Raw genomic sequence first — 27,569 nt, 5'->3', positions numbered from 1 at the left:
TTCTATTTTTTTTTTTGGTATATTACTGACTAGCTGTTCCAACACCATTTGTTAAAAAAAATTTCCTTTTTCTATTGAATTGATTGGGGCCTTTCTTGACAACATAATGACTGAGCTCTGTCTTCTGTTACTGATTTGTTGCTAATACCAGACTGTCTGGATAAATGTAGTTTTTTTGTTTGTCTTGAAACAAAAGTAGCATAAATTCTCCAACTTGCTTATCTTTCTTAGAATTGCTTTGAGTGTTTATAGTTATATTGTATTTCGATATATAAATTTTAGAATTAGTTTGTCAATTTTTTTCTAACCTGCTGGAATTAAAATTTTTTAAAAATCCTTATAAAATACATAGAACTTAAAATGATTTTAGCTACTTCAGTATGCCAGCAAATTTGGAAAACTCAGCAGTGGCCACAGCACTGGAAAAGGTCAGTCTTCATTCCAGTCCCAAAGAAAGGCAATGCCAAAGAATGCTCAAACTATCGCACAGTTGCACTCATCTCACACGCTAGTAAAGTCATGCTCAAAATTCTCCAAGCCAGGCTTCAGCAATATGTGAACCGTGAACTCCCAGATGTTCGAGCAGGTTTTAGAAAAGGCAGAGGCACCAGAGATCAAATTACCAACATCCGCTGGATCATGGAGAAAGCAAGAGAGTTCCAGAAAAACATCTATTTCTGCTTCATTGATTATGCCAAAGCCTTTGACTGTGTGGATCACAATAAACTGTGGAACATTCTGAAAGAGATGGGAATACCAGACCACCTGACCTGCCTCTTGAGAAACCTGTATGCAGGTCAGGAAGCAACAGTCAGAACTGTACATGGAACAACAGACTGGTTTCAAATAGGAAAAGGAGTGCGTCAAGGCTGTATATTGTCACCTTGCTTATTTAACTTATATGCAGAGTATATCATGAGGAACGCTGGGCTGGAAGAAGCACAAGCTGGAATCAAGATTGCCGGGAGAAATATCCATCACCTCAGATATGCAGATGACACCACCCTTATGGCAGAAAGTGAAGAGGAACTCAAAAGCCTCTTGATGAAAGTGAAAGAGGAGAGTGAAAAGGTTGGCTTGAAGCTCAACATTCAGAAGACAAAGATCATGGCATCTGGTCCCATCACTTCATGGGAAATAGATGGGAAACAGTGGAAACAGTGTCAGACTTTATTTTTTTGGGCTCCAAAATCACTGCAGATGCTGATTGCAGCCATGAAATTAAAAGACGCTTATTCCTTGGAAGGAAAGTTATGACCAACCTTGATAGTATATTAAAAAGCAGAGACATTACTTTGCCAACAAAGGTCCGTCTAGTCAAGGCTATGGTTTTCCCCGTGGTCATGTATGGATGTGAGAGTTGGACTGTGAAGAAAGCTGATCGCCGAAGAATTGATGCTTTTGAACTGTGGTGCTGGAGAAGACTCTTGAGAGTCCCTTGGACTGCAAGGAGATCCAGCCAGTCCATTCTAAAGGAGATCAACCCTGGGTGTTCATTGGAAGGACTGATGCTAAAGCTGAAACTGCAATACTTTGGCCACCTCATGCGATGAGCTGACTCACTGGAAAAGACTCTGATGCTGGGAAAGGTTGGGGGTGGGAGGAGAAGGGGACGACAGAGAATGAGATGGCTGGATGGCATCACCGACTCTGTGGACATGAGTTTGAGTGAACTCTGGGAGTTGGTGATGGACAGGGAGGCCTGGCGTGCTGTGATTCATGGGGTCGCGGAGAGTCAGACACGACTGAGCGACTGAACTGAACTGATTTTTTAATTGAAGTATAGTTGATTTACCATGTTAATTTCTGCTGTACAGCAAAGGGGCTCAATTATATATATTTTTTAAAATATTCTTTTTGACTGTGGTTTATCACAGGATACTAAATGTAGTTCCTGTGCTGTACAGTAGGATCTCGTTTATTCCATATATAATAGCTTACATCTGCTAACCTCCAGGCTATCCCTCCCCTAAACCTCTCCCCTGACAGTCATATCTACTCTGTTTCATAGATGGGTTCATTTGTGTCATATTTTAGAGTCCACATTTAAGTGATAGATGGTATTTATCTCTCTGACTTCATGCAGTATGTATGGTAATCTCTCGTTGTGTCCACGTTGCTACAAATGGCGTTACTTTTCTGACTCAGTAGTATTCTGCTGTGTATATGTACCATATCTTCTCTATCTGTCCATCGGGCAGTGGACATTTAGGCTGTTTCCATGTCTTGGCTATTGTGAACGGTGCTGCTGTGAACATACGGGTACGTGTATCGTTCTGGATTAGAGTTTTGTCTGGGTATTTGCCCAGGCGTGGGGTTGACGGTGATAAGAATTCTTTGCCTATCATCTCTTCTAGGAGTTTTATGGTGTCATATCTTATGTTTAAGTCTTCAGACCATCATCGTGAATTTATTTTTGTGTATGCTAAGAGGATGTGTCCTAACTTCAAGTCACATGTGACATTTTAGCCACTTTTAAATATACATTAAGATGGCAGTAAGAACATTCACGATGTATAACCATCACCACCAGCTATTTCTGCATTTGTCTTCCCAGATGGAAAGGTTGCGCCCATTGAGCAACAAGTCTCCATTTCCCCTTCCTTTCAGCCCCTGACAAAACCTCTGATGTGCTTCCATGCATCTGTCTATTCTGTACAAACATAAATGGAATGATAAGAGTATTACGTCTTTTTTGTGTGGTTTTTTAAATACAGCATGTTTTCAAGGTTCATCCGTGTTATAGCATGTATCAGAATTTCATTCTTTTTTTATGGTTGGACAGTGGTTCCTTGTTTGTGTACAAATAATTACAGCATGAAATACTGTTTATCCATTCACCTGTTGATGGATACTTGGGTTACTTCCATGTTTTGGCCATTGTAAATACTATTATGAACATGGATGTACACATTTCTTTTGTGTAGATACCAATGAGTGGAATTGTTGGATCATATGGTAACTCAGTAGTTAACTTTCTAAGGAATGGCCAAACTGTTTTTCCACAGCTGCTGTACCATTTAATACTCCCACCAGCAACACACAAGGGTTCAGTATCTTCACCTCCTTGCCATTACTTGTTTTATAATTAATAATTTTAAAATCATAGCCATCCTGGTAGATGTGGAGTGGTACCTCACCTAGGGTCTGATTTACATTTGCCTAATGACTCTTGAGAGTCCCTTATACTGCAAGGAGATCCAACCAGTCCATTCTAAAGGAGATCAATCCTGGGTGTTCATTGGAGGGACTGATGCTAAAGCTGAAACTCCAATACTTTGGCCACCTCATGCGACGAGTTGACTCACTGGAAAAGACTCTGATGCTGGGAAAGGTTGGGGGCGGGAGGAGAAGGGGACGACGGAGAATGAGATGGCTGGATGGCATCACCGACTCTGTGGACATGAGTTTGAGTGTACTCTGGGAGTTGGTGATGGACAGGGAGGCCTGGCGTGCTGTGATTCATGGGGTCATGGAGAGTCAGACACGACTGAGCGACTGAACTGAACTGAATGACTAACCTTGTCAGTATCTTTTCATGTGCTTATTGGCCATTTGTATATATTATTCAGAGAAATATCTATTCAAGTCCTTTGCCCATTTAAAAAATATTGGTTGGGGACTTCCCTGGTTCAACTTTGCCTTCCGAGGCAGGGGATTCAGTCCCTGGTTGGGGAGCTAAGATCCGACATGCCATGGTCAAAATAACCAAAACATTAAAAAAAAAAAAATACTGTAACAAGCTTTATAAACATTTTAAAAATGGCCCACATAAAAAATTTTTTTTAAAGTTTTTAAAACCTGGGTTGTTTATTTTTGCTGTTATAAGATTTTGATGAGATTATATTGAATCTGTAGATCAGTGGGTAGAATTGAAGTATAATACTGAGTCTCTAATCCATAAATATGCTGTTCTGTCTTCATGTATTCAGATATTCCCTAATTTCTATCATCAACATTTTTGAGGCTTTTTATGTAGAGATCTTATACATCTTTTCAAAAATTTTCTTCCTAAGTATCTCTTTTCACACTATTATAAGTGGAACTGCTGATTTTTAAAAAGTTCTTTTTCTAATTACTTATTATAATTCTAGTAGTTGTTAGGATTTTTTTTAAAAATTGCTTGGAGGATAATTACAATATTGTGACGGTTTTTGTGATACATCAGCATGAATCAGCCACAGGTGTACGTGTTCCCCCGTCCTGAACGCCCCTCCCGCCTCATGCTGTTCCTCTGGGTTGTCCCGGAGCACTGGCTTTGGTGCCCTGCTTCATGCACTGAAGGTCTTCTATGAAAGTAGTCTTTTGCTCATAGTCCTGGAAATCTGCCCGTGTATCCTTGGGAGAAGTTTGGGAGGAACCTGTACTTGGTCTGTTCTTCTGGTGAGCTAAGTCATGAGAGACAGGGCAATGCACAGGATATAACAGGTGTTAATAAATGCTCACTGAGGGGTAGAAGGGCCCACAGAACCAGAAAAGGCTTCATAACATCAAAGTTCTTTTATTTTTGAAAGTATTGTGAACACTGTAATCTAGTTAAAAATTTATATTATTTTAGGAAACTTTTAGTTGGTAATGTTTGGTAATCCCAAATTACTGTACAGTATGTGAATTAGTTTTCATAGTTGCATGCTATGAAGAGATAAACTGCCTTAGAAAATATTGCCATGGTTTATTGTAGAGAATTGTAAAGGATAAACTCTGCTAGCGTTAGAGTGATCACGCAGAGGACACATCTCCCCCCACCCCCCGCCCCCCGCCAGTGGCCTCAAATAACAATATAAGAGAAATATTCTTTATACTTGATAAGGTGTGGGCAAAACACCTCTCAAAGATCTGTGGTTCTGGGACTCAAAAAATGCTTAAGTTTAATACATATAAGTACCCCCCCCCGTTTTATTGAGATGTTATTGACATATAGCATATGTATGCTGAAGGTGTACAGCATGATTTGATACACATATTACACTGAGAAATGATTACCACAATAAGGTTAACTCTGTCCTGTCACATAATTGCCACTTCTGTGGGAATAACTTTTAAGATCTACTTTCAACAGCTTTCAAGTATATGATATGGCATCGTTAATTATAGTCACAATGCTGTCCCTTAGATCCCTACGACTTACTCATCTTCTAGCTGGACATCTGTATCTGGCCCTTGACAACCACCACTCTTCTCATCTTTGAGATTCTACAGGTGAGAGCATACAGTCCTGGTCTTTCTCTGACTCATTTCATTTAACCCTTAAGGTCCATCCATGTTGTTGTCAAAGGCAGGAATTCCTTTTTAATGGCTGAATAATAGTCCATTGTGTATGTATCCCACATTAAAAAAAAATCCTTTATCAAGGGAAACTTCAGTTTGCATGTCTTGGCTATTTTGAATAAAGCTACAGTGAACATGGGGATGCAGCAGTCTCTTCAAGGTCATTTTTTCAGTCCCTTGGGATATATACCCAGCATTGGGGTTGCTGGGTCGTCTGGTAGTTCTATCTTTTAACTTTCTTAGGAGCAGCAATGCTCTTCCATAATGGCTGAACCAATTTACATCCCCACCAGCAGCGCACCAGTGTTCCCTTTTCTCCACATCCTTGACAAGATTTGGTATGTCTCATCTTTCGGTAGTAGCCATTCTGACACGTGTGAAATGATAGCTCGTTGTGGTTTTGATTTCCATTTCCCTAATGATTCATCATGTTGAGCACCTTTTTGTGTACCTGCTGGCCATCCCTATGTCTTTGGAAAAATGTACATTCAAGTCTTGTGCCCATTTTTAAGTCAGATGGTTTTCTGCAATTGATTTATATGAGTTCCTTATATATTTAGCTCTTAACCCCTATCAGATAGTTTGCAAATATTTTCTCCCATTTGATCACCTTTTCATTTTGTTGGGTTCCTTTGCTAGGCACAAAGTTTCTTCTAGTTTGCTAGTAGTCCCAGTGGTTGACTTTCCCCCTGTTGCTTGTTTTTGGTGTCATTGCCAAAAATTGTTGCCAAGACCAGTGTCGAGCTTTCCCCCTGTTTTCTTCTAACACTTACAGTTTTGGGTCTTACATGTGAGTCTTTATTCTTTCAAGTTAATTTTTATGCGTGGTATTAGGGGGAAGGGGGCAAGTTTCATTCTTTTGTGCATGGTTATCTAATTTCCCCAATGCCATTTACTGAAAAGACTGTTCTTTCCTCACTGAGTTTTGTGGACTCCCTTGTCAGATATTAGTTGACTGTAGGTATATGTGTGCATTTATTTCTGGGCTCTCAATTTTGTTTCATTGGCCCATGTGTCTGTTTTTATGAGCTTTTATTAAGCTTAAAATGAGGAACTGTGCCTCCAGCTTTATTTTTTCTTTTTTTTGCTATTCAGAATCTTTTGTGCTTCCGTACAAATTTTAGTTTTTTCTTCTCTGAAAGTTGCAGTTCGAATTTTGAGAGGAATTGCATTGAATCCATAGATGGCAAAATGCTTTTACGATGTGATTAAGTCTAAAATGTGACCCAGGAACAGTGCTGGCTGCAGCCTTCAGCAAGACTAGACGAGTTTGGCTCCGTTCTACACTACCTATATCCATAATTCAGTGGCAGCTTCCTTCAGAATTGTAATTGGTTATTTTTACCGCATTCTAGCAAGCCACTCCAGTACTCTTGCCTAGAAAATCCCAGGGATGGAGGAGCCTGGTAGGCTGTAGTCTGTGGGGTCGCTAAGGGTCGGACACGACCATGTGACTTCACTTTCACTTTTCACTTTCACACATTGGAGAAGGAAATGGTGGCCCACTCCAGTGTTCTTGCCTGGAGAATCCCAGGGATGGGGGAGCCTGGTGGGCTGCCGTCTATGGGGTCACACAGAGTCGGACACGACTGAAATGACTTAGCAGCAGCAGCAGCAGGGCTTCCCTGGTGGCTCAGTGGTAAAGAATCTGCCTGCAGTGCAGGAGACCCAGGTTTAATCCTTGGGTCGGGAAGATCCCCCCCGGAGAAGGAAATGGCAACCCACTCCAGTATTCTGGCCTGTAAAATCCCACGGACAGAGGACCCTGGTGGGCTACAGTCCATAGGGTCGCAAAGAGTTGGACATGACTGCATGACTAAACTACCAGGTTTGAAAGTCATGTTCTGTTCCGTTCCGTCGCTCAGTCGTGTCCGACTCTTTGCGACCCCGTGGACTGTAGCCTACCAGGCTTCTCCATCCATGGGATTCTCCAGGCAAGAATACTGGAGTGGGTTACCATTTCCTTCTCCAGGGGATCTTCCCGACCCAGGGATCGAACCCAGGTCTTCCACATTGGAGGCAGACGCTTTAACCTCTGAGCCACCAGAAAGTCATGTTATTTACCCTCAGTTCCACATCGGTGAATTTGCGAACGCTGGACGTTTTCTGCCTTCACAGTATGGCATGAAACAGGACTCAACTTTCCTCGTGGTTGTTGGGCAAACACTGGACTTGGGCTCCCTTTCCTCACCAGGTTGCTGGGCTCACGTGAGTACGTGATCATACAGCTTTGGGGGTTTTTTCACTCTCATTTTTGTTGATACTTCATTGTACAGGTAAACTGCATTTCATTGTTCTCTGCAGGTGCTGCATTTTTTTTTTTTTTACAAATTGAAGGTTTGTGGCAACCGTGTGTTGAGCAAGCCTTACCAGTGCCATGTTCCCAACAGCATTACTTTTAAATTAAGGTCTGTACACTTAAAAAAAAATGCCCTTGCACATTTAATAGACTGCAATATAAGTGTAACTTTTACATGCACTAGGAAATGAAAAAATTCATGTGATTTGCTTTATTGAGATATTTATTGTCGTGGTCTGGAACCAAGCTAACTATATCTACAAGGTAAGCCTGCAGTTTGGATAAGCCAACTTCTGCCTTAATAGGACAACTGTGAGGCCCCAAAGCTTCAAGCTGTCCAGGGGTCAAGAAGAGTAGTTTGTTACCTTTACTTCAAAAGGAATGAACAGACCTGTCTCCTCTTGCCTAGCTCGTGATCCCGGTGGTCACACATGACGGGGACAGTAAGGCAGAAACCACTTGCTGGCTCTGGGCTTTGGGGAAAGTTACCCTCTGTTCCTCAGTTTCCTTGTCCAGCACGTAAATGTTCAGTTTTCAGCTACTAAATTATGGGATAATTTGCCACACAGCAATAGATGCTATTTTGCAGAAAGATCAAAAGAAATGAGAAAACCAGGTTCCTCCTCACTGTTTTTAATGGCTTTTCAATTACTGTTTAATCACGAGGGTAATCATGAGGATTATTTTACTGGCATTTTTCTGAACATCACCCTCTTCCCCAGGTTGGTATCAATGGGCTGCATCTCCCACAGCAGGTCCCGCCGTGTTTTCTGGGTCATCTTCTCAGCAGTCTGGTTTGGTATCCAGATATTCTAACTCTAGGCGGCTACTCATACTTGCTGTCTCCTAACTCTGCAGGGCAGGATCTCGATTCTCTCTGTTCTAATAAATGATTCTTTGTGTCTTCCTGACTGGCTTCTGCCATGAAGTAGGTGGTGAAGACAGTTAAAACCTTCATAATTTCTTAACTGTTTCCTGTCCGTCAGTCTATCAACTAACTTACATTCACATATGTTTGTCTCTTTAGTGACCATCTCTGGAGATTAAGGCCTTGGAATTGTTCCCCTGGGATTACTTAAGCCCTTAACAGAAATCCAGCCTGGACAAATCCAAGCGATTCCTGGACATGTCACTCACTGTTAGAGGACATTTAAGTAAAACAACCATTTGATTTCTATTTTATAATGCTTTTGCATTTTTCAAGATGTTAAGAAAACTTTAAAAAAACTTACCTTGATTTCTCTCTTAAGTTTTATTAGGAAGCATGCCTACATGTGCTGCATATTTACAACTCATCCTAAGAACAAGCTAAATTTTCATAGCCCTGGCATGTCCATCTGTTGTAATGTTCATCTTCCCCCACTGTTTACTGTGGACACATCTGAGGCCCCTCTACTGGAGTGATCTGTACCTTCGGAAGCACAAACTTGTGGAAACATGGCTGTATCCAACCAAGGCTGGCCCAGCTAGAGATGGCAAAAATGAAGTTGTATTTTCCCTTCTCTAAGGAAGAACTGCTTCCCAGGGACAGGGCCATTTCAGAGCAAGAACTGACAGTCAACTCTCTGTAAAATCTGAGCAGGTAGAGTTTTACAGTGCTACAGTTCTTGGGTCACTCAAGCCCGCTGTGATGCTTTGCTGCTGGCCAGGCTGGAGGACTGACTTCCAAGTGAATTTCAACCAGTCTGCTGTAGGCCAGTTCAAAGACTTGTGTGTTACTCCCCACTACCCACATTTTAATACTTACAGAATTGGCATGAGTGTGACAACTGACACTATCTTAGACTAGATGGAATCTGGTAAATACCTGTTTCAAACAATTCCATTATTTCATACGCAGGCGTCTGAGTTTAATGCGCAGTGGAATGCGGAGAATCTCTGGGAAGGGCAGTGACACAGCCGAGTGGAGCCTAGTTCAGGCCCCCCCCCAGAAGGCCAAGGTCAGTGTTAGGGGCCTGTGCTGCTGTTTTCCATACAGATACAGCTCAGACCAAGTTAGGCACCCTTTTGTACAACGGAATTAATGCACACACCAAACTAAAATTTGCCAAGTTCAGTTCTGTGTATTTTCATATCTTTTCATAGATGCTAAGTGAATGCATAAATTTTAGGTTCAACAGAACACAGCTACTTCTATAAAAAATAAATTTTATTAACAAAATGAGCTCACATTATAAAAGCAAAATGAACCTTTGCTAATTTCTTGGCATCATCTTTCTTACTAGGTACAGCACTGCAGACAATAACATCAAAGCCAGCTGCTCCGCCTGAGGCCTGTGAGACTGACAGGTGGGCCACAAGTCACCATCGTTCACGTTCCTCCCGCCACTGACCCGGTGCAGAGCTGCCGTTCCGCTCACCCCGCAGCCTGTTGCCGTACCTGCCTGGGGAAGTCAGGCCGGGAAGAGCACATGCCTACAGTTTAAAGGGAGAGCTCTCTCCTGAAACAGTGCTGAGAAGCCAGACTGGGAGGCTCTGGCTGCAACTCCTGAGAAGGTATCTCAAAAGCCGCGTCTTTATTCCTTGAGCCAGAGACCCGCCAGCTGCGGGCCTTCCCGTCCTCTGCTGGGGGCTGGCGGCTGCAGTGAAGGACACGGGGTCCAGGCATGTGGAGGTGGCACGGGCCTTCCCCTCAGAACTTCTGAAGGAACTTGAGGACCAGGTCCCGCAGTCGGACCCGGAGCACCTCGTCGTCGTCGCAGATGATATGGGTCGAGTCCTCCTCAATCTGGATGAGGGTCTCGGCTTCCTGCAGCAGGACGATATGGCCCTTGGCTGTGTCTTCCACCTTAATGTCGCTGAAGCCGTGCTGCACCAGAGAAAAGTGGCAGGAGGGCATTTCAGTGTCTGAGACACTCCCTCCCCTGGTGGCTTACACGGTAAGGAAGGGATTGGCCTGCAGTGCAGGAGACCCGGGTTTGAATCCTGGGTCAGGAAGACCCCCTGGAGAAGGGAGACTCCCACGGACAGAGGAGCCTGGCGGACTCCAGTTCACAGGATTGCAGAGTCAGACACGACTGAGCAACTAACACTTTCACTTTCCTTTCCAGCCTGGGCTACCCTGAACATTCTAGAAACTGGCATTTTGGACTCTCCTCAGTACAGTTCTTCAGAGCAGTCCCAGGACCTACTACAGCAATAGAATTCCAGGGGACATCCCAACCATGCAAAATCTCATACAAAACACAACAGAATTCCTACCACCAGCTTAAGCTTTTGTGTATCATTTGAGGAGCACATCCAGGCACCTGGGTTCAGGAGGCTGGGTGTTCCATCCTAGATTCCCGGCCACACCTATGGTCCCTGTAAAAACGCTCCACCCTGTCCCAGGAAGATACCTTCCTCACTGCAGGTACCAGTGACTTTATGATCTGGCAAATCCCTCCCAAAGGGGAAGATGAAGCAGTGTATCAAATACTTCTCCAGGGCCCCCTCCAATGCTAACTCAGAATTTCCTTACACATCAGATGTGAAGTTGAGAAAGAAGAAAAGAAGTGGAAAGAAGAATGATTTGCCTGAGAAGGACACAAGATAGGTAATAATCATGGCCTAGGGAGGTTCTCCATCTTTGGTGCTGAAAGGGATATTCCTCTTGCAGGAGGAGACGGGGGTAGAAACTGGAGTGGGAGACAGCTGGGCCGGGTCCTAGAGATCAATTTCCTGGGACAGCCAGACAGAATAAGATCTTTCTGGGAAAACGAGGTGTTTCAAGTTTTCAAGAAACAAGTGAAGTGTGAGTCCCGAGTCCCATCAGGACAGCTGGGGGCGCCGTGTGGTCAGGAGGAACGCTGGTGTGTGCCCAGCACACGGGGTCTCCAGGGGGTATTCTCACATCACTAGGGGTCAGGGAGCCCAACAACTCGGGGAGAGCCCTCCATTTGAGGAAAATTAAATGACCAGTGAAGAAAATTCCCAACAAAGACAAAGCCTTTAAGATTGGAAAGCACTCAGCTACTGAGTTAGTCTGGACAAAAGGCAGTAACTAACTTAGAAGAAAATCTCTTTTCCTGGAATGGTTTCTAGTGTTAACTGCAGTTCTTCCCGCAAGCAGCAGCATGAAAAATACTATCTTTAGCCAACTGCTCCTCTTTTCTGTCAAGGACTCTCTAATTCTGACGCCAAAACAGTGGTCTCTGAAGCCCTGTCACTGAGGCCAGAATTACAAAACACTTTCAGGTTAATAAATTCTTTTTCCTCTTACTTGTAGTCATGAAATCTATTCCACCAGCCACCAGGGATGAAGGGTGATGAGCTGGGGAAGGGACCACCATCCTCCACCAAGACCACCTGCTTCTCTCCCACTACCCCGTCTGGGAATCACCGGCCCCGCTCCCTGAGCTCCAGGTCATCAGGCCATACTGACCCCTCTGCCCACATCACACCGGCAACTCCTCTGGGCCGGCCATGCAAAGGGTCTTCTCATACAAAAGTGGGGCCCTTAGGGGGCAGACGCTTCTTTCCTGGCCGGCCCCCTGCCCCGTATGACACAGCTGTGTTCCTGAAGAAAGGCCCCTCCTGGGTCTGGTTCCCACAAGAAGTGGGGTTGGGGGGCAGTCTTGTGGCAGCCTGGTAGTGGGGGCGGGGGGAGGAAGGGCCAGGAGAGGTGGTCAGCACCCCTCTTAGCTCTGCAGCTCCCGCCTGCTTCGGGCCCCGCCCTGACCGAGGACCGGCAGATGCTGCGGGGAGGTGCACGGGCTCCTGGGAGCGACGCCAGTGCGGTCAGACGGCACATGCGCAAGCCCGCAGCGCTCACCTTCTCCAGTGTCTGCACGAACTGGTCCACGGGGATGGAGCCGCTCAGCAGAGGCTTCAGAACCTTGCAGTCTGGAATGTCGTCACTCGCCCGCTTTCGCTTCTTGCCGCCTGTGGGCTGGGTGGGCCTGGGCGGAGGCTGGGCAGGAGGAAAACAGGGGTCTTGTCAAGAAATCACCTGGGAGCCCCAGGTCGGTGCAGGCCACCCGCGGGACCCTCTTCCTGGGAGGGCCAGGGCCTGGCCTGGTGCCCCGTCTCCAGCTGGACCTCCACACAGTACACGCAAGCTAAAGCCAGCTAGCCACAGAATCATTATCTTAGCTGGCAAAGATATCTTCCTTTTAGCAAGATCCGTTTTCAATTTTCAGTCGACTCAATTCATTTGTGCCCGACTCTGTGACCTCGTGGGCTATAGCCCCCCAGGCTCCTCTCTGAGTAAATTCTTAATAACCCACGTTGGCAGCTGGACCTGGAGCTAGTACCAGGGCTGAGGACACAGGCTGTGGGGCCAGACTGACTGGTTGCAGTCCTTCCGTCAAGAAAATGAAGGGCAGAGGAACTGCCTCTACAGTGGCAATGGTAAAGAGAACTTTGTGAGGCCTAAATACGACAATGGCTGGTAAGGGCCTGGTCCGGGCCAGCATTTTAAGTGGCTGCTACGGGCGCACAGCCCTGGGGAGTGGCAGTGACAAAGCCCAGCCCTGACGGGGGTCCTCATAAAGGTGAAGACAGGGCCCAACAGCTGCCCTCCAAGGTGGCAAGTGTGCCTTGAAGTGAGGCGTGAGGCTGGGGGAGACGCCCTCCACCTGCAGGGGCTCCCCAGGTTCTTGGCCTGACTGCTTCGGGGCCCCCGAGGGCAGGGGTTGCGTCTGCTGTTGGGTCCACCTCCCCTCCCACCTCACGCCCGTGGGCTCAGGGCGGGCACATGATGAGAGTGTGTCTCCTGAGCATCACCGGGGGAGCCGATGCTCCTGGAGCTGTGATGGCTCTAGAATGGTGGGCAGCCCCGTCCCTATGAATAATTGTTTCTCCTCCCCGAGGCACGTGGCCAGAGAAATAAGTAGTGCCTTTCCTTCAGATCTGACCCCTCAGCAAGTCTGACCTCTACTATCGGCTGGTGTGGGAAGCACTGTCCTGGTGGCTGGCTGGAATGCCGGCACCTTCTCAGGAGGAAGGCTTCCAGTCCCCATAGGCCCTGGGGGTTCCTCCTGGAGCCCAGCCCAGCCTCCCCGTGATACCTGAAGAACATGCTTGTTATCTTTAGTGCGCAGCACAGCTGAGACGGTTGCCAAGGAAATGCCAGGCTTAATCTCCATGGGCACCAGCGAGTCTGCAAGCTGGGAGCAGAGAGGGGGTTTCAGTAAGGTTCCCTATAAACTGGGGGGAGAGGGTGCTGCAGCCGTGCTGCCCAGGGCAAGAGGTCAGGAGGCCACGCTGGGCCACTGTGCACGGCTCAGGGATGGACGGTGAGAAACCAAAAGTCGTACAACAACAGCATGAGCCTTTAACACCCCACTTACATCAGAATAGATCACCCAAACAGAAAACCAGTGAGGAAACACTGGCCTCAAATGATACATTAGCCCAAATGGGCTTAATAGATATACATTCTAACCAAAAACAGCAGAATATACCTTCTACTCAAGTGTATGTGAAACGTTCTCCAGGGGAGATCATACGTGAGGCCACAATACAAGTCTCAGGAGATTTTAAGAAGACTGAAATCATATCAAGCGTCTTTTCCAACCATAATGCTATGAAACTGGAAATCAACTACATGAAAAAAACTTCCACAAGTGCATGGAGGCGAAGCAATGTGCTACTCAACAATGAGTCACTGAGGAGATCAAAGAAGAAATGAAAAAATACCTGGAGACAAATGCAAATGTACTTACAATGATTCAAAATCTATGAACACACGCTTATATGGTCATTTATGACAAAGGAAGCCAGAATATATGATGGGGAAGACAGTCTTTTCAATAAATGTTACTGGGAAGACTGGACAGCTCCATGCAAAGTCTTGTACCATGTAAAACAAACTCAAAATGGATTAAAGACTTAAATATAAGACCTTAAACCATAAAACTCCTAGAACAAAACATAGGCATCTTTGACACTGGTCTTTTATCAATTTTATTTCTGGATATATCTCCTCAAGTATGGGATTCAAGAGCAATGATAAATGAGACTGCATCAAACAAAAGAGCTTTTGCACAATGACGGATACTGTTACTAAAACAAGAAGGCTGCCTAGGGAAAAGGAGAAGGTATTTACAAATGATGCACCAGATAATCCAGAATTCACAGAGAACTCATGCAACTCAACATACCCCCTCTGAAAATGGGCAGAAGACCTGAATAGGCATTTTTCCAGATAAGATGTACAGATGGCCAGTGTTACTAATCATCAGGCAAGTGGACATCAACACCACAATGAGGCCTCACCTCACTCTTGTCAGAATGGTGGTTCTCGAAAAGACAACCAAACCAGTGGTAAGGATATAAAGAAATGGGAACACCTGTGCACAGCTGGTGGGATAGTAAATTATGATGGGACGGTAAATCAGTGGGGGTGCTACGGAGGACAGCATGCGGTTCCTCAGAGCTTACAAACACAACTACCATGTGACCCAGCAATTCCACTCCTGGGCATCTCCTCAAAGAAAACAAAACACTAACTTGAAAAGATCTGTGCACCCGTGTTCAGGGTAGCATTATTTACAATAGCTAGGGTATGGAAGCCACCTAGATGTCTTCTGATAGATGAATGAAGAAGATGCGACACACACACACACACATGGGATATTAGTAATAAAGAAACAACGAAATTTTGCTGTGACACATGGATAGACCTAGAGGGTATTATGATAAGTGAATCTAAAAAGCAAAACGGATGAACAAACACAAAAAAACAAACTCAGTTGCAGAGAACAAACAGGTGGCTGCCAAGAGGGAGGCAATGACCAATTTCTCAAATAGGTGACAGAGGCTGATTCAAGGGGATGAAATGTAGATTATAGGAAATACAGTCTATAATATTGTAATATTATGGTAACAGACTTAGCGTGGTGATCATTTTGTAAGGCAGAGATATACTGAATCACTGTGTTATTATGCACCAGGAACTAACAGAGGAAGGTAGGTCAATTATACTTCAACTTAAAAGAAAACAACGGGGCGGGGGGCCTTCCCTGGTGGCTCAGTGGTAAAGATTCCACCTGCCGATGCAGGACACACGGGTTCAGTCCCTGATCTGGGAAGATCCCGTATGCTGCAGAGCAGTTAGGCCTGCGCACAACCATGGAAGCTGTGCTCTAGAGCCCAGTGCCACAATGCTAGACCACGTGCCCGAGAGGCCACGCGCCCCACCAAGAGAAGCAACTGCAGTGCGAGCGGCACACTGCAGCTAGTGAGGAGCCCCTCACAACGAGAGAAAAGCCCGGCAAGACCCAGCACAGCCAGAGATAAAACACACACAACTTTAGAAAGAGAAAACGTGCAGCACTGTGAATGTTCCCACTGAGAGATACGTGTGCTCGAGGCCCCCGGCCATGCCCGTCCACAAATGCTGTTTTCCTTCTGACGCGGCACCGACGAAGGTCAGGCTCCGGGCAGAACTGTCAAGCCAAAGACCTGGCTGGCGCGGTTCACAGACGGCAGTTGTGGGACCCGAGCAGGCGGGGACTCCCTGCGCGGCCCCAGGAAGGAATAAATTCATCTCCAAGGAGACTCTGAAGTGGCAGCTCAGCCACAGGGAAATCTATCTGGAGCCCACAGACAACTCGGCGAGGACACCTCTGGGAAGGAGGGTGCGTTCACTGGCCACCCCCGAAACAGAGGTTGAGGGCTGACAGTGCTCCCACTTTGCACATGCAGGGAGAGAGAAGGAGGATCTACAAGGGAGCTGATCTGGGGGAGAAATGAGCATCCGCTAGTTGTAGCGAAACTGCAAGAACCGTGGCAGATCTCGACTCCTTCCTGTCACGTGCGCGTCCCAGGCAAAACCAAACGATACTTCTCGTCTCTCTCCACACCCACCCCACACACGAAGAGTCACGGGAAAGCATGTTTCCGAAAGTATTATCTGCAATTTGAAAATGCAGAAGTAATAAATGTCCACCAATAAAGAACAGTGAAATGATGAGACATTCATGATAGACCATTCTGCAGCCTAAGATGCTTCTGAAGTATCTTGAATGACACAGTGTGCTTACCTCTGCATGACAAAGGCACCCATGACACGGTGACCAGGCAAACACACAAACACTGGGAGTGATTATGTTTGGTATTCAAACTAGGATTGACTTTTTTTTGTTTTGGTCTGTATCCTTTTCCTCCTTATTTCCCAAGTTTTCTAGAATGAACAAGCATACTTTTATGGAAAAATGAATCTTATGACAGGGTCATACAAATCAAAGCCTGAGAAGGCCGAGGGGCCTTAAAAACAAAAGGAGACCCTCCAGAGCGCTGGTTCTCAGGTGAGGAGCAGGGATCCCACCTGGGCTCCTGAGACTCAACATTCTGCCTTCCTTTTGCCTTTCATGTTGCAAACCGACACAGGGTCTCTGACACCAGTGGTTCTCCAATTTTAGGGGGCATCAGACCCACGAGAAGGGCTGGCAGAAACCCAGATACTGGGCCTCACCTGGAGTCTCTGACTCAGCAGGACTGAGGTGGGGCTGGAGAAACCTGCATCTCCAACAGGTTCTCAAGGTGGCCGCTGCTGTGAGCACCCCGCTGTGATCCCCACGGGAATGTGCCCCAGCACCGCCACAGCCCAGATCCGTCGGGGGCTCTACACTCACTAGGATTAAGGGACAAAATCTTCATAGAATAAAATCTTTCAGTTCAGTTCAGTTGCTCAGTCGTCTCCGACTCTCCGCGACCCCATGAATCTTTACGTTCTACTAAAATGCGTGCAAATGATGATCGTGCGAGGGATGGAAACTTCCCTTACTTTTTGGTTACTTTCATGTCCATCTATCGCTGAATTCAGTGAGACTTGACCCTCACTGGTAAATGAGGTCCAGTAAGGACGAGAAGGCCCACACCCTAAGGTGATTAACGACAGAGCTGACAACAGCCTATTTGTCCTCCAGGCTCTGACCCCCCGGGTGACACACTGAACTTTAATACAAGCAACACTCCAGTAGGCCTGGTGTCGACAGCTGTTACTTCATTACTGGAAACAGGAGGAGGGGGGACTTCCCTGGTGGTCCGGCAGCTAAAACTTTGCACTCCCAGTGCAGATAGCCCAGGTTGGATCCCTGATCAGGGAACTAGATCCCACATGCTGCAGCTCAGAGTTCACTAAGGGCTGGAGATTCTAGATGTTTACTAAGGGCTAGTTCACTTCTGCTGCAACTAAGACCCTAGTGCAGCCAAAGAGGCAGCTCTGAAAAGCTCAGCTCTCTTCCCGGTTATTTGCTAAGGGTCTGTGGACCTTGGTCCATCCGTGTGTGACACAAACTGCAAAGAAAGCCACCCCAGGACGGTGTTCCAGAGACTCAAGCAGAAACCTGGGTTAACCCCGGGAAGCGCAATGCTCACCTCCGGCATGATTTCGATCTTCTCGTACCGACGCTTGAAGGGCAGGGCGAGGACCTCGGCGCGCCGATACGACATGGCAGGAGGCTGGCAGTCCACCATGAGGTCCATGCGGTGGGACTGCGCCGGGGGCGGCTGGGTGTACTGCTCGGGGCAGACCACGTGGAGGGGCTGCAGAAGGAGAGCGCGGGGTCGGGGGCAGAAGGAGAAACGGGAGGAGGCCCAGTCCTGACCTCAGCCTCCCCACACGCCCCCCAGCTCACCACAGGGCCGTTCTGAACTCCCATCCTCTCAAGCCCAAGTCACTAGGGACCAGAGTGTTGGGGAGAAGCACAAAAGTCTCAAGGAAAGCCATGGTGATGAGCAAGCGACTTACTGCCTCATCTGGCATTTATTTTCTCCCTCTATTTACGTCACTTTGAAGGTGACATCCATGGGTCTGCTCTCAAAGGGTCTCTTGAGACCTTTGAGAGTCTCAAGGTCTCTTGAGGGCAGTCTTCCTATCCCTTAGCAGCACTGACTGGCACCCTGGCTAGCTGGTGAGGAAGAATTGTGATTTTCTGTGCTTGTCTGGGTTTCTGGTCTGGACCTGTAGGTCCACAGGGCAAAGGTCAGGCCATGCCCTCAGTTGTGTAGGACACACCACGTCAGAATTTTTTGGTTTTTGTTTTTGTAAATGTCACCTTTTATTATCTTGGGAGGAAAATAATTAGGAAGCCAGTGTTTACTTCAGCCAAATACCACCCAATTGCCAACTGGACACAAGTAGTCCTCCATCAAAAATAATACACTGCTTATGCTTGCTTTTCCTTCCACTTATGATTTTTTTTTTTTTTTTTTTGAGGAGAAACCTCTTTTAGGGTGGAAAGCCCACGAGTCTGGAGTCTGGAAGGTACCGGGCCGAGCACCCTGGGCGGCGGGGGTGAGGCCATCTAGCCCTCGTCCCGCAGAGCAGAGTGCACAGAGCCTCCAGGACGCGGGAGCAACCAGCACGGTGGGGCCCCCACTGCCCCGCCCCCGGACCTGCACTTCCTTGAGCAGCTTTGACACCTGGATGAAATTCAGTCGTGTATCGATGGGACAGTAGACGCATTTCATGGCCAAGGGCTGGTACGGAGCCAGTGCTTCCAAGTACGAAAAGTCGGGTTCTAAGGGGAACACAAGAAAGGAAATTCAAAACGAAGGCGCCGGGGACTTCCTTGGTGGTTCAGTGGCTAAGACTCCGCGCTCCCAATGCAGGGTGTCTGGGTTTGATTCCCAGTCAGGGAACTAGATCCCACAGGTCGCAACTAAGACCTGGTGCAGCCAAGAAAATAGGTTAAAAATGAAAGCAACAGAGTGGCAGCCACGTGAGGAAGCGGCTGGCGTGGTCAAGGCCCAGCGGATGGACAGCAAGACAGGAAAGGCACTGCAGGTTACAGGAGACAGGGTCCAGTCTGTGGGGAGAGGAGTGATTTCTGGGTAGAGAGGGGGAGAGGCTGGACTGAGCGCTGCAGCCGGGTGTGGACCCGCAGGCAGGAGTGTGCGCTCAGGGTTTTCAGCACTGACGGAGAGAGATGAGACAGTGGAGGGATGCATAAGTGAACGAGGGCGACAGGAAAGCCCTTCTTTGCACCAAGATGCCAACTAACAAATGTAGAAGAAACCACGGAAAAAAAAAGTCATGTGTTGGCAGCCATCACAGGAGTAATTTATTCCAACCAGAATCATCAATAGATGCTAGAAAAATTAGATAAACCTCTGGGGAAGACCAGATGAACAGACAGCCTCAAAGTGTCCCCCAAGAGATACCGATTAATACAAAAGCGGTTGACTTCACAGTGGAGTCCGGCCCAGGCCACTCAAAGCAAGTGCTCAAAGATCACCCCCAGGAAAGAGAGAAATCCCACGCCTCTTACTCGACAGGATGCAAAGAAGAAGAAAAAGAAGGATCGTGACCCCGTGTCAACAAGCCGCCTGTGCTGAGGCTGCAGGGCCCATCCGCAGCGCCAGTCCAGCGCCCAGGAACCATCCTTGCCTCACTGGCCGGTCTGTTCTCTGTGGAGCCCCCACTGGAGCCAGCCTGCCAAGGACTGCTTACTCTAACCGAGAAAGCTGCCCGCCTCGGGCCAAAAGCACTGGCTTAGTCCTGGCATGAAAAATGACCTGTAGGTTCCTGACACAGCCTGTGCCCCATGAGGACACCACTTCCCATATGTAGCCCCCAGCTTCCATGCACCGCTCCTTACCCGGGGAACTCTGGAGAATACACAGAGCTTCCAGGTTTTTAAATGCTCACTCCTCTGGTGGATCCTGTCTACCAAGGAAGAACCCAGAAACCCCCAAAGGAGCCCACCTGCCTGGGGGATGACCGCCCCTCTCTGATGGATACTGAGCATCCACTGTATGGATATAGTTCCCAGTGGTCACACAACCAGAAAAAGGGGCCCAGAACCTAGCAGATGCTGTAAATGACACAGCTTGTGCTCTGGAAGTGCAGCACACCAGTTTACATATAAATTTCTGACCCAGACCAATGTTGGGTGACGCATGTCACAGACAATCACGTAGCCCTTGCTTTCTTCTCAGCTGGCGGAAGGGAAGTTTCTGGTCTTGCGACACTTCTTCTGCCAACTTCCCTCAGAAAGAACAGGAACCCCCTTAGTCCTACTGCAGACAGCGTTCTCCGGATGACTTCCTGTTTAGCCAAACCTGGCAATCAATGGTGATGTGAATCAATCTGGACGGTGTGAACCTTACAGCCTGGCTTCCTCTGCTTGTGGCTAACAGGGGGCCTGGAGGGAGCCCCACCAGCAGCTGCCCCACCAGCTGCTCCTCTGAGCGCTTCCGTCACTCGAGGCCAGGCCATGTCCTCCCGCTGCACAGAAACCATCCCACACGATGCCAATGTCACAAAAGGCTGTTCGGTGACCACCATGGATCAAGACCGAAATAAGGCCCTCTCAGTCATACCTGAACACAAGACCACAATTCAGTTGCTCACTCGTGTCCGACTCTTTGCGACCCCATGAATCACAGCATGCCAGGCCTCCCTGTCCATCACCAACTCCCAGAGTTCACTCAAACTCAGGTCCATCGAGTCGGTGATGCCATCCAGCCGTCTCATCCTCTGTCGTCCCCTTCTCCTCCTGCCACCAATCCCTCCTAGCGTCAGACTCTTTTCCAGTGAGTCAACTCGTCGCATGAGGTGGCCAAAGTATTGGAGTTTCAGCTTTAGCATCAGTCCTTCCAATGAACACCCAGGATTGATCTCCTCTAGAATGGACTGGTTGGATCTCCTTGCAGTCCAAGGGACTCTCAAGAGTCTTCTCCAACACCACAGTTCAAAAGCATCAATTCTTCAGCGATCAGCTTTCTTCACAGTCCAACTCTCACATCCATACATGACCACAGCTCTGTCCAAACCTCAAAACAAGCAGATGCCACCCTGTCCTGGCTCTGTTCTTCTAACCCTCTAGACAAGAATCAAGATGTCCAACCAGAGAACTACTTCCGGTCCTGATGACACCCAAGCCAGAGCAATGAGCCCGCCTCCAAGATCACCCAACCCAAGGCCCAACCTGTAAGTTCTTTGACCGTGTCCTGCGATGCCTCATGCCTCCCCCTGGCAGTCTCCCCGACTCACCGCAGTGAGTCAGCACCCAGGTTTGACTGATTACTGGATGTTCCTGGTGGTCTCTGGCTGGCCTCATTGCGGGCTGAGTGTGGGGAAGGGGCCACTTGGCCCCAAAGCTTTGGGTATAACTAGACTCCCCCACCACTCACATCTTAAGTCACTAGAAACTCCCAGAAGGCAGCTGGTCCTTTCTCCACAGGCTTTTGGGCCAGGCCTTGTAAGAACTCCTTCCTTATAACATTTCACTAAAAGCACAGAGCTGCCCGAGGAGGAGCCACCCACAGTCCCATTTTACAGAGAGGTAAGTAACCTGGCTGAGGTCACAGTAACTCTGACTAGATTTCATATCAAGGCTTTTTACTTCAGTGCCCGTGAGAGTTTCAAATCCCTAGACTATCTGAAGACCCTGATTGATAAGATAATGATTAAGTAAAACCCCTAAGGTGCCCTCACTAAAGGATTAGCTTTATTCTGAGGGGTTCATCTCCACGAGAAAAACTGCAAGCCAGAGCAAACTATAAACTAAGGAGAAAGATCCATCTCAGTCAGTAATTCCTAAAGGGTGAAGCAAGACTCATCACTGGAATTCCTGCAGTTTTTGAATAGCTTACAAAATCCTGTCAACAGTCGTTCTAGACCAGAAATCTGTCTCGGGGACAAAATCTACAAAAACAGCTATGAAAGCCCTGTCCAGCGCACAGTCATCCAATGGGACAGTTTGTTTTGTTCTTCTCCTCCGCCTGCAGGGTGATTTATCCTTTGGTATTTACAACAGAATAATGATCTAATGGATTGTTGCTTTTGAACTGTGGTGCTGAAGAAGACCCTTGAGAGTCCCTTGGACAGCAAGGAGATCCAACCAGTTGATCCTAAAGGAAATCAACCCTGAATATTCACTGGAAGGACTGATGCTGAAGCTCTAATACTTTGGCCACTTGATGGGAAGAACTGACTCACTGGAAAAGACCCTGATGCTGGAAAAGATTGAAGGCAGGAGGAGAAGTGGGTGACAGAGGATGAGATGGTTGGATGGCATCACCAACTCAACAGACATGAGTCTGAGCAAGGTCCGGGAGATGGTGAAGGACAGGGAAGCCTGAGGTCACAAAGAGTTGGACACAACAACAGTATCATATTTACGCCTTACTGTCAAATTCTCCTGGGGTCTCTGTGTGGTAGGTAACATCCTACAGGTATTCAGGGATGGTCCCAGTGGGAAGCACGGGGTTTTGTTTGCTGGTTTATTTACCTGTGAAGATGACCGTGTTGAGACTCGACTTTCCCCAGAGCTCCATGAAATGGACCACGTCCCCGAACCGGAGGGAAGGGTGTCCAGTGAAGACCACGCACGGCTGCCTGAAGTCGTTGCTGAAGTCTCCATGGATGCTGGGGTAGTGCTTCAGCTTGTTGGTCTGAATGAGCTAGAGCACGTGTCAAAAGCACAGGGAGAGATGTGAGCCTGCCCATGAAGGAAGGACTGCAGCACGGGAGAGTGACGAGCACATTGAAAACACAAGATGAGGATGCAGCTTTTTAGCCTACAGTGTGACTTTCTCCAGCGTGGGTCTTTGGGTAACGCTGGTCTATGAGTGTGTTAGTCACTCAGTCGTGTGCGACTCTTTGCGTCCTCATGGACTGTGGCCCGCAACGTTCCTCTGTCTATGGATTTCTCCAGGCAAGGATGTTGGGAGGGAGTAACCATCCCCTTCTCCAAGGGATCTTTGTGACCCAGATATGGAACCTGGGTCTCCTGCATTGCAGACAGATTCTCTATCATCTGAGCCACCAGGGAAGCTCTCCAACTGTCATACTTACTGGAAACTTTCATTCAGGCTGTTCTGGCTGGATTCTGTCTAACCCTTCCTCCCGGGCTTCCTGACAGGCTGAGCCGCAGGCCCAGAAGTCCCAGAAGTCTCGGAAGTGTAAGTGACTTCCCCAAGCTCTGAGCATCACTGAGTTCTGTCAACAGTTACCGCCTCACACAAGAGACCCTGTCGACCAGCACAGGACCACCGCGTGGGCAGGCGGAGCTGTGTGACGTCACCATGGGGACGGAGGCACAGGAACCGAGGCTTTCAGAAACGTGCGTGGGTGCTCTGATGGCCTCCTGACAGGGAGTTGTGGGGAGGAGCAGGCCATGCATGGCTTCAAACCTGTCTCAAAACATGAATGTTCTGAACCATAAAGGTCCTCTTTTCAGTACAAGCCCTGGAAATTCTCCCCTGCCAATCAGGCCTGACCCAAGACAATGCCATATACAGTGACCACCACAGATGGCATCTTGTGACACTGTTCAGAAGTTCTCCGTGCTGCCCCAGCCCCGCTGCTTCACTCTGGCACCAAGTCAGCTGATAAACGCCCACACTTCAGAGACCCTCAGTATCAACTACTATTGCCTTGAGAGGCTTAGTGGTAAAGAATCCGCCTGCAATGCAAGAGACATGGGTTTGATCCTGGGTCAGGAAGATCCCCTAGAGAAGGGAATGGCAACCCACTCCGGTATTCTTGCCTGAAAAATCTCACGGATAGAGGAACCTAGTGGGCTATGGTGCATGGAGTCGCAAAGACTCAGACATGACTTAGTGACTAAATGACAACAACAACATTGCCCTGAGATGCTATCTGATGGATAAAGAACTGGTGTGAGACACTGTTCGGTCCTGTAGTTACTGCTGATGCATAAGAGGAGGGCCCAGGCAACAACGCGGCCATTCCCAAATGGAAACCCAACTTTCTTCACTCTGAAAGATATAACCTTTAATTCCGAGAGACTGCTTTCATTAGCAAGGCCACCCTGGAGGCCTTAATCAGAGGTCACATGCTTGGCTGGGATATGAATAGTAAAGATGGAACGCTCATTGCATTCTTACTTCCCTTCCTCAGTTCAGTTCAGTTCAGTCGCTCAGTCGTGTCCGACTCTCCGCGACCCCATGAACCACAGCACGCCAGGCCTCCCTGTCCATCACCAACTCCCGGAGTTCACTCAGACTCATGTCCATTGAGTTGGTGATGCCATCCAGCCATCTCATTCTCTGTCGTCCCCTTCTCCTCCGGCCCCCAATCCCTCCCAGCATCAGACTCTTTTCCAGTGAGTCAACTCGTCGCATGAGGTGGCCAAAGTATTGGAGTTTCAGTTTTAGCATCCTAGTTACATACAAACAAAACTGACATTTTTTATAACCTATGTGGCCCAAAGCATTACCCGCCCCAGTTCAATAGATAAATGGCTGACTAAAGGACACACGCGTCAAGGAGATGACTGTGACTCTAAGGAGAGCAGCAGGTCTTCGCACACAAGTCAGTTGTAGGCATTCGGATTTTTTTTTCATCCCATCATATCTACCTTTCCAGCTGACTGACTACCTTTTTGACCATCGAGAATTACCTTTGTGCTGATTTAAGGTCTAAACTACGCAGGCAGTGAAGCTGCAGGTAGGAATTCTGTAAAGCAGTTTTCATCAGTACTAAAGGCAGAAGTGCATTTGCTCATGGGCACTGGTCACCTGATACTATCAATTCCATCAGGCCCTGATATCAATAAGCGCGTATTAGGAACCCTGATTGTGCAACTTTGGCCTCTTCCCACCCCTAACTGTGAGTGGGACAAAGGTCATTCATGACAAACTTGTGGGTAAGAACACGGTAATACCCTTCGAGATCAAGTTCTAAGGAAAGGCTAACTGTTCCTAGGGGAGAGGCAAGTACACTTTCAGTGGTAAAGCCCACTACCGAGCATGTTCTGCCACACTTAATTTTCTGACACGATTAGATTTCTACCCTGAATTTCACTGTAGTAATGACAGAGTTTGCAAAAGCCTTGGCGGCTGTGAAGACAGTATGAGGGGGCCTTCCTGGTGGCTCAGTGGTAAAGAATCCGCCTGTCAATGCAGAAGACATCGGTTCTAGCCCTGATCTGGGAAGATCCCACATGCCATGGAACAACTGAGCCCGTGCGCCACAGCTACTGAGCCTGTGCTCTAGAGCGTGGGAGCCGCAACTGTGGAAGCTCCTGCACCACAGAGCCTGTGCTCGGCAGTAAGAGAAGCCGGAGCACTGCAATGAGAGGGCAGCTCCCGCTTTCCGCAACTGGAGCAAAGCCCGTGCAGCAGCAAAGAACTAGCACCGCCAAAAAAAGACAGTATGAGGGCTGCATGGGAACGTCCTGGAGACCAGTTAAGACTGCCTTCCAAGGAAGGGGTGCAGGTTCAATCCCTGGTTGGGGAACCAAGATCCCACATGCCACATGGTGCAGCCAAGTAAATTAAAATTCAAAAACAAAACAGTATGAGGACTGCAAATAACTTGCTCAAAACCTTCCACTTGACGCCCTAGTTAATGAAAGACCCATCCTTGGAAGTAGGAAAACAGTAGTAAGATTTAAAATAATCAGCAGGACATTTGTTGCAATTTACTCTTGAGTCAATAGTTAATTGCATAATAAGTCAGTCAGCAAAATCCCTATACATAAGTACCTGCACAGACGTACCTAACCGCATGGCATTTTTACAAAACGAAAACATCCCCATTCACACATCAAGCAACAGCACCACCAGCTCCTCAGAAATGCCCCTTGCCCACTTCCAGGTCCTGCCGGCCCCCACTGCTGTCTGTGATGACCGCGCTCCTGACTTCTAGCACCAAAGGTGAGCTTTCTGTGTGTGTGAAAGTGTTAGTTGCTCAGTCACGTCCAACCCTTTTGTGACCCCACAGACTGTAGCCCACCAGGCTCCTTTGTCCATGGGATTTCCCAGGCAAGAATACTGGAGTGGGTTGCCATTTCCTTCTCCAGGGGATCTTCCTGACTCAGGGATTGAACCCATGTCTCTTGTGTCTCCTGCACTGACAGGGGGGTTCTTTACCACTAGCGCCACCTGGGAAGCCCTTATACTAAAGATAGACATAACCAACTAGTAGGAAGGCTTTGACAATAAGTAAATCTATTATGCAAAAAAGGCAGTAGTAGGTACTAGAATAAAATTCCTCACCCAGTCAATGAAACAGAAGTAGACTATGAACTGAGCACCATACTGGAAATGCAAGGTGTTAAGAAGAAGAGAAAGTGACACATCTTGAGTCAGCATATTCACAGCCACCTTACGAGGCAAACAGAGGGCTGCATCAGTTTATCTCCACATTTCTTAATTCTAATGACCTGCTATTTCCACCCACGTAGCTTTACCTACATTTCTTACTCGCTCTGACCCAGTGGTCCCATGTTCTTACCTCAGCATGAGGAAAAGGCGGTTCTGGGAGATACACCTTAGTCTGTTTGTTGTGACAAAGCCTTAAAAAAAAACAAACACATCAGCACATTAGGCAGGGTGCATAGAGGCATTTGCTGCCACCTAGTGGTTAAACAGTGCAAATACACGCTGAAGTTTAAAATTTTCCTGCCAGTGAATCTCACTGTAAATATAAAGCTGGCATTTATAAAGTAATCAGGACATAAGTCTCTTGTGAGCGTATTTTTAACCTTTGAAATTCCTCAATACATTTTTTTCCTTAAAACACAAGCTTCTTATTTTGGACTAATTTTAGATTTACAGAAAACTTGCAAAGATAGTACAGAGTTCCCATATACCTTTCACCATCTCAAACTATGTTTTGTTAAACAAAGACATTGACATCAGTACATTACAGTTAGCTAAGCTCTAGACTTTACTCCAGAGAGGGCAATGGCACCCCACTTCCAGTACTCTTGCCTGGAAAATCCCATGGATGGAGGAGCCTGGTGGGCTGCAGTCCATGGGGTCGCTGGGAGTTGGATGTGACTGAGTGACTTCACTTTCACTTTTCACTTTCATGCACTCGAGAAGGAAATGGCACCCCACTCCAGCGTTCTTGCCTGGAGAATGCCAGGGACGGGGGAGCCTGATGGGCTGCCATCTATGGGGTCACGCAGGGTTGGACACGACTGAGGTGACTTAGCAGCAGCAGCAGCAGCAGACTTTACTCAGCTGTCACCAGTTTTTCCACTGATGTTTTTTTTCTCTTCCAGGATCCAATCCAAGATACTGTATTTCATTTAGTTGTGATCAGTTTTTTGACTGTACCACAAGGCTCACAGGATCTTAATTCCCAGAC

General features: G+C 47.5%; 2 protein-coding genes across 5 annotated transcripts in view; one reads left to right on the top strand and one right to left on the bottom strand.

Annotated features, from left to right (window-relative positions):
* The window catches only part of EXTL3 (exostosin like glycosyltransferase 3), a 153,469-nt gene extending 143,544 nt beyond the window's left edge, over positions 1-9,925 (top strand). Inside the window, exon 7 of the mRNA XM_055428060.2 lies at positions 9,793-9,925. Within this exon, the coding sequence (XP_055284035.2) occupies positions 9,793-9,813 (21 nt within the window). The 3' untranslated portion in view covers positions 9,814-9,925. The remainder of the gene's footprint in view (positions 1-9,792) is intronic.
* Positions 9,700-27,569, bottom strand: part of INTS9 (integrator complex subunit 9) — a 131,109-nt gene continuing 113,239 nt past the window's right edge. For 2 of the 4 annotated variants that reach the window (XM_055428062.2, XM_088837823.1), the window contains exons 11-18: positions 26,709-26,769; positions 26,471-26,578; positions 22,735-22,906; positions 18,893-19,017; positions 17,873-18,040; positions 13,558-13,656; positions 12,321-12,458; positions 9,700-10,376 (exon numbers count right to left, since the gene is read on the bottom strand). In XM_055428062.2, the coding sequence (XP_055284037.2) occupies positions 10,200-10,376; positions 12,321-12,458; positions 13,558-13,656; positions 17,873-18,040; positions 18,893-19,017; positions 22,735-22,906; positions 26,471-26,578; positions 26,709-26,769 (1,048 nt within the window). In that variant the 3' untranslated portion in view covers positions 9,700-10,199. The remainder of the gene's footprint in view (positions 10,377-12,320; positions 12,459-13,557; positions 13,657-17,872; positions 18,041-18,892; positions 19,018-22,734; positions 22,907-26,470; positions 26,579-26,708; positions 26,770-27,569) is intronic. The other 2 variants (XM_055428063.2, XM_055428065.2) reach the window with 2 other exon arrangements.

Source organism: Moschus berezovskii, chromosome 7 (genome assembly GCF_049115385.1).
Source record: "Moschus berezovskii isolate FMDL1 chromosome 7, NW_MosBer_1.0, whole genome shotgun sequence".
NCBI lineage: Eukaryota > Metazoa > Chordata > Mammalia > Artiodactyla > Moschidae > Moschus > Moschus berezovskii.
The sequence above is the reverse complement of the archived record's forward strand: the minus strand, read 5'-3'. Positions and strand labels throughout refer to the sequence as shown.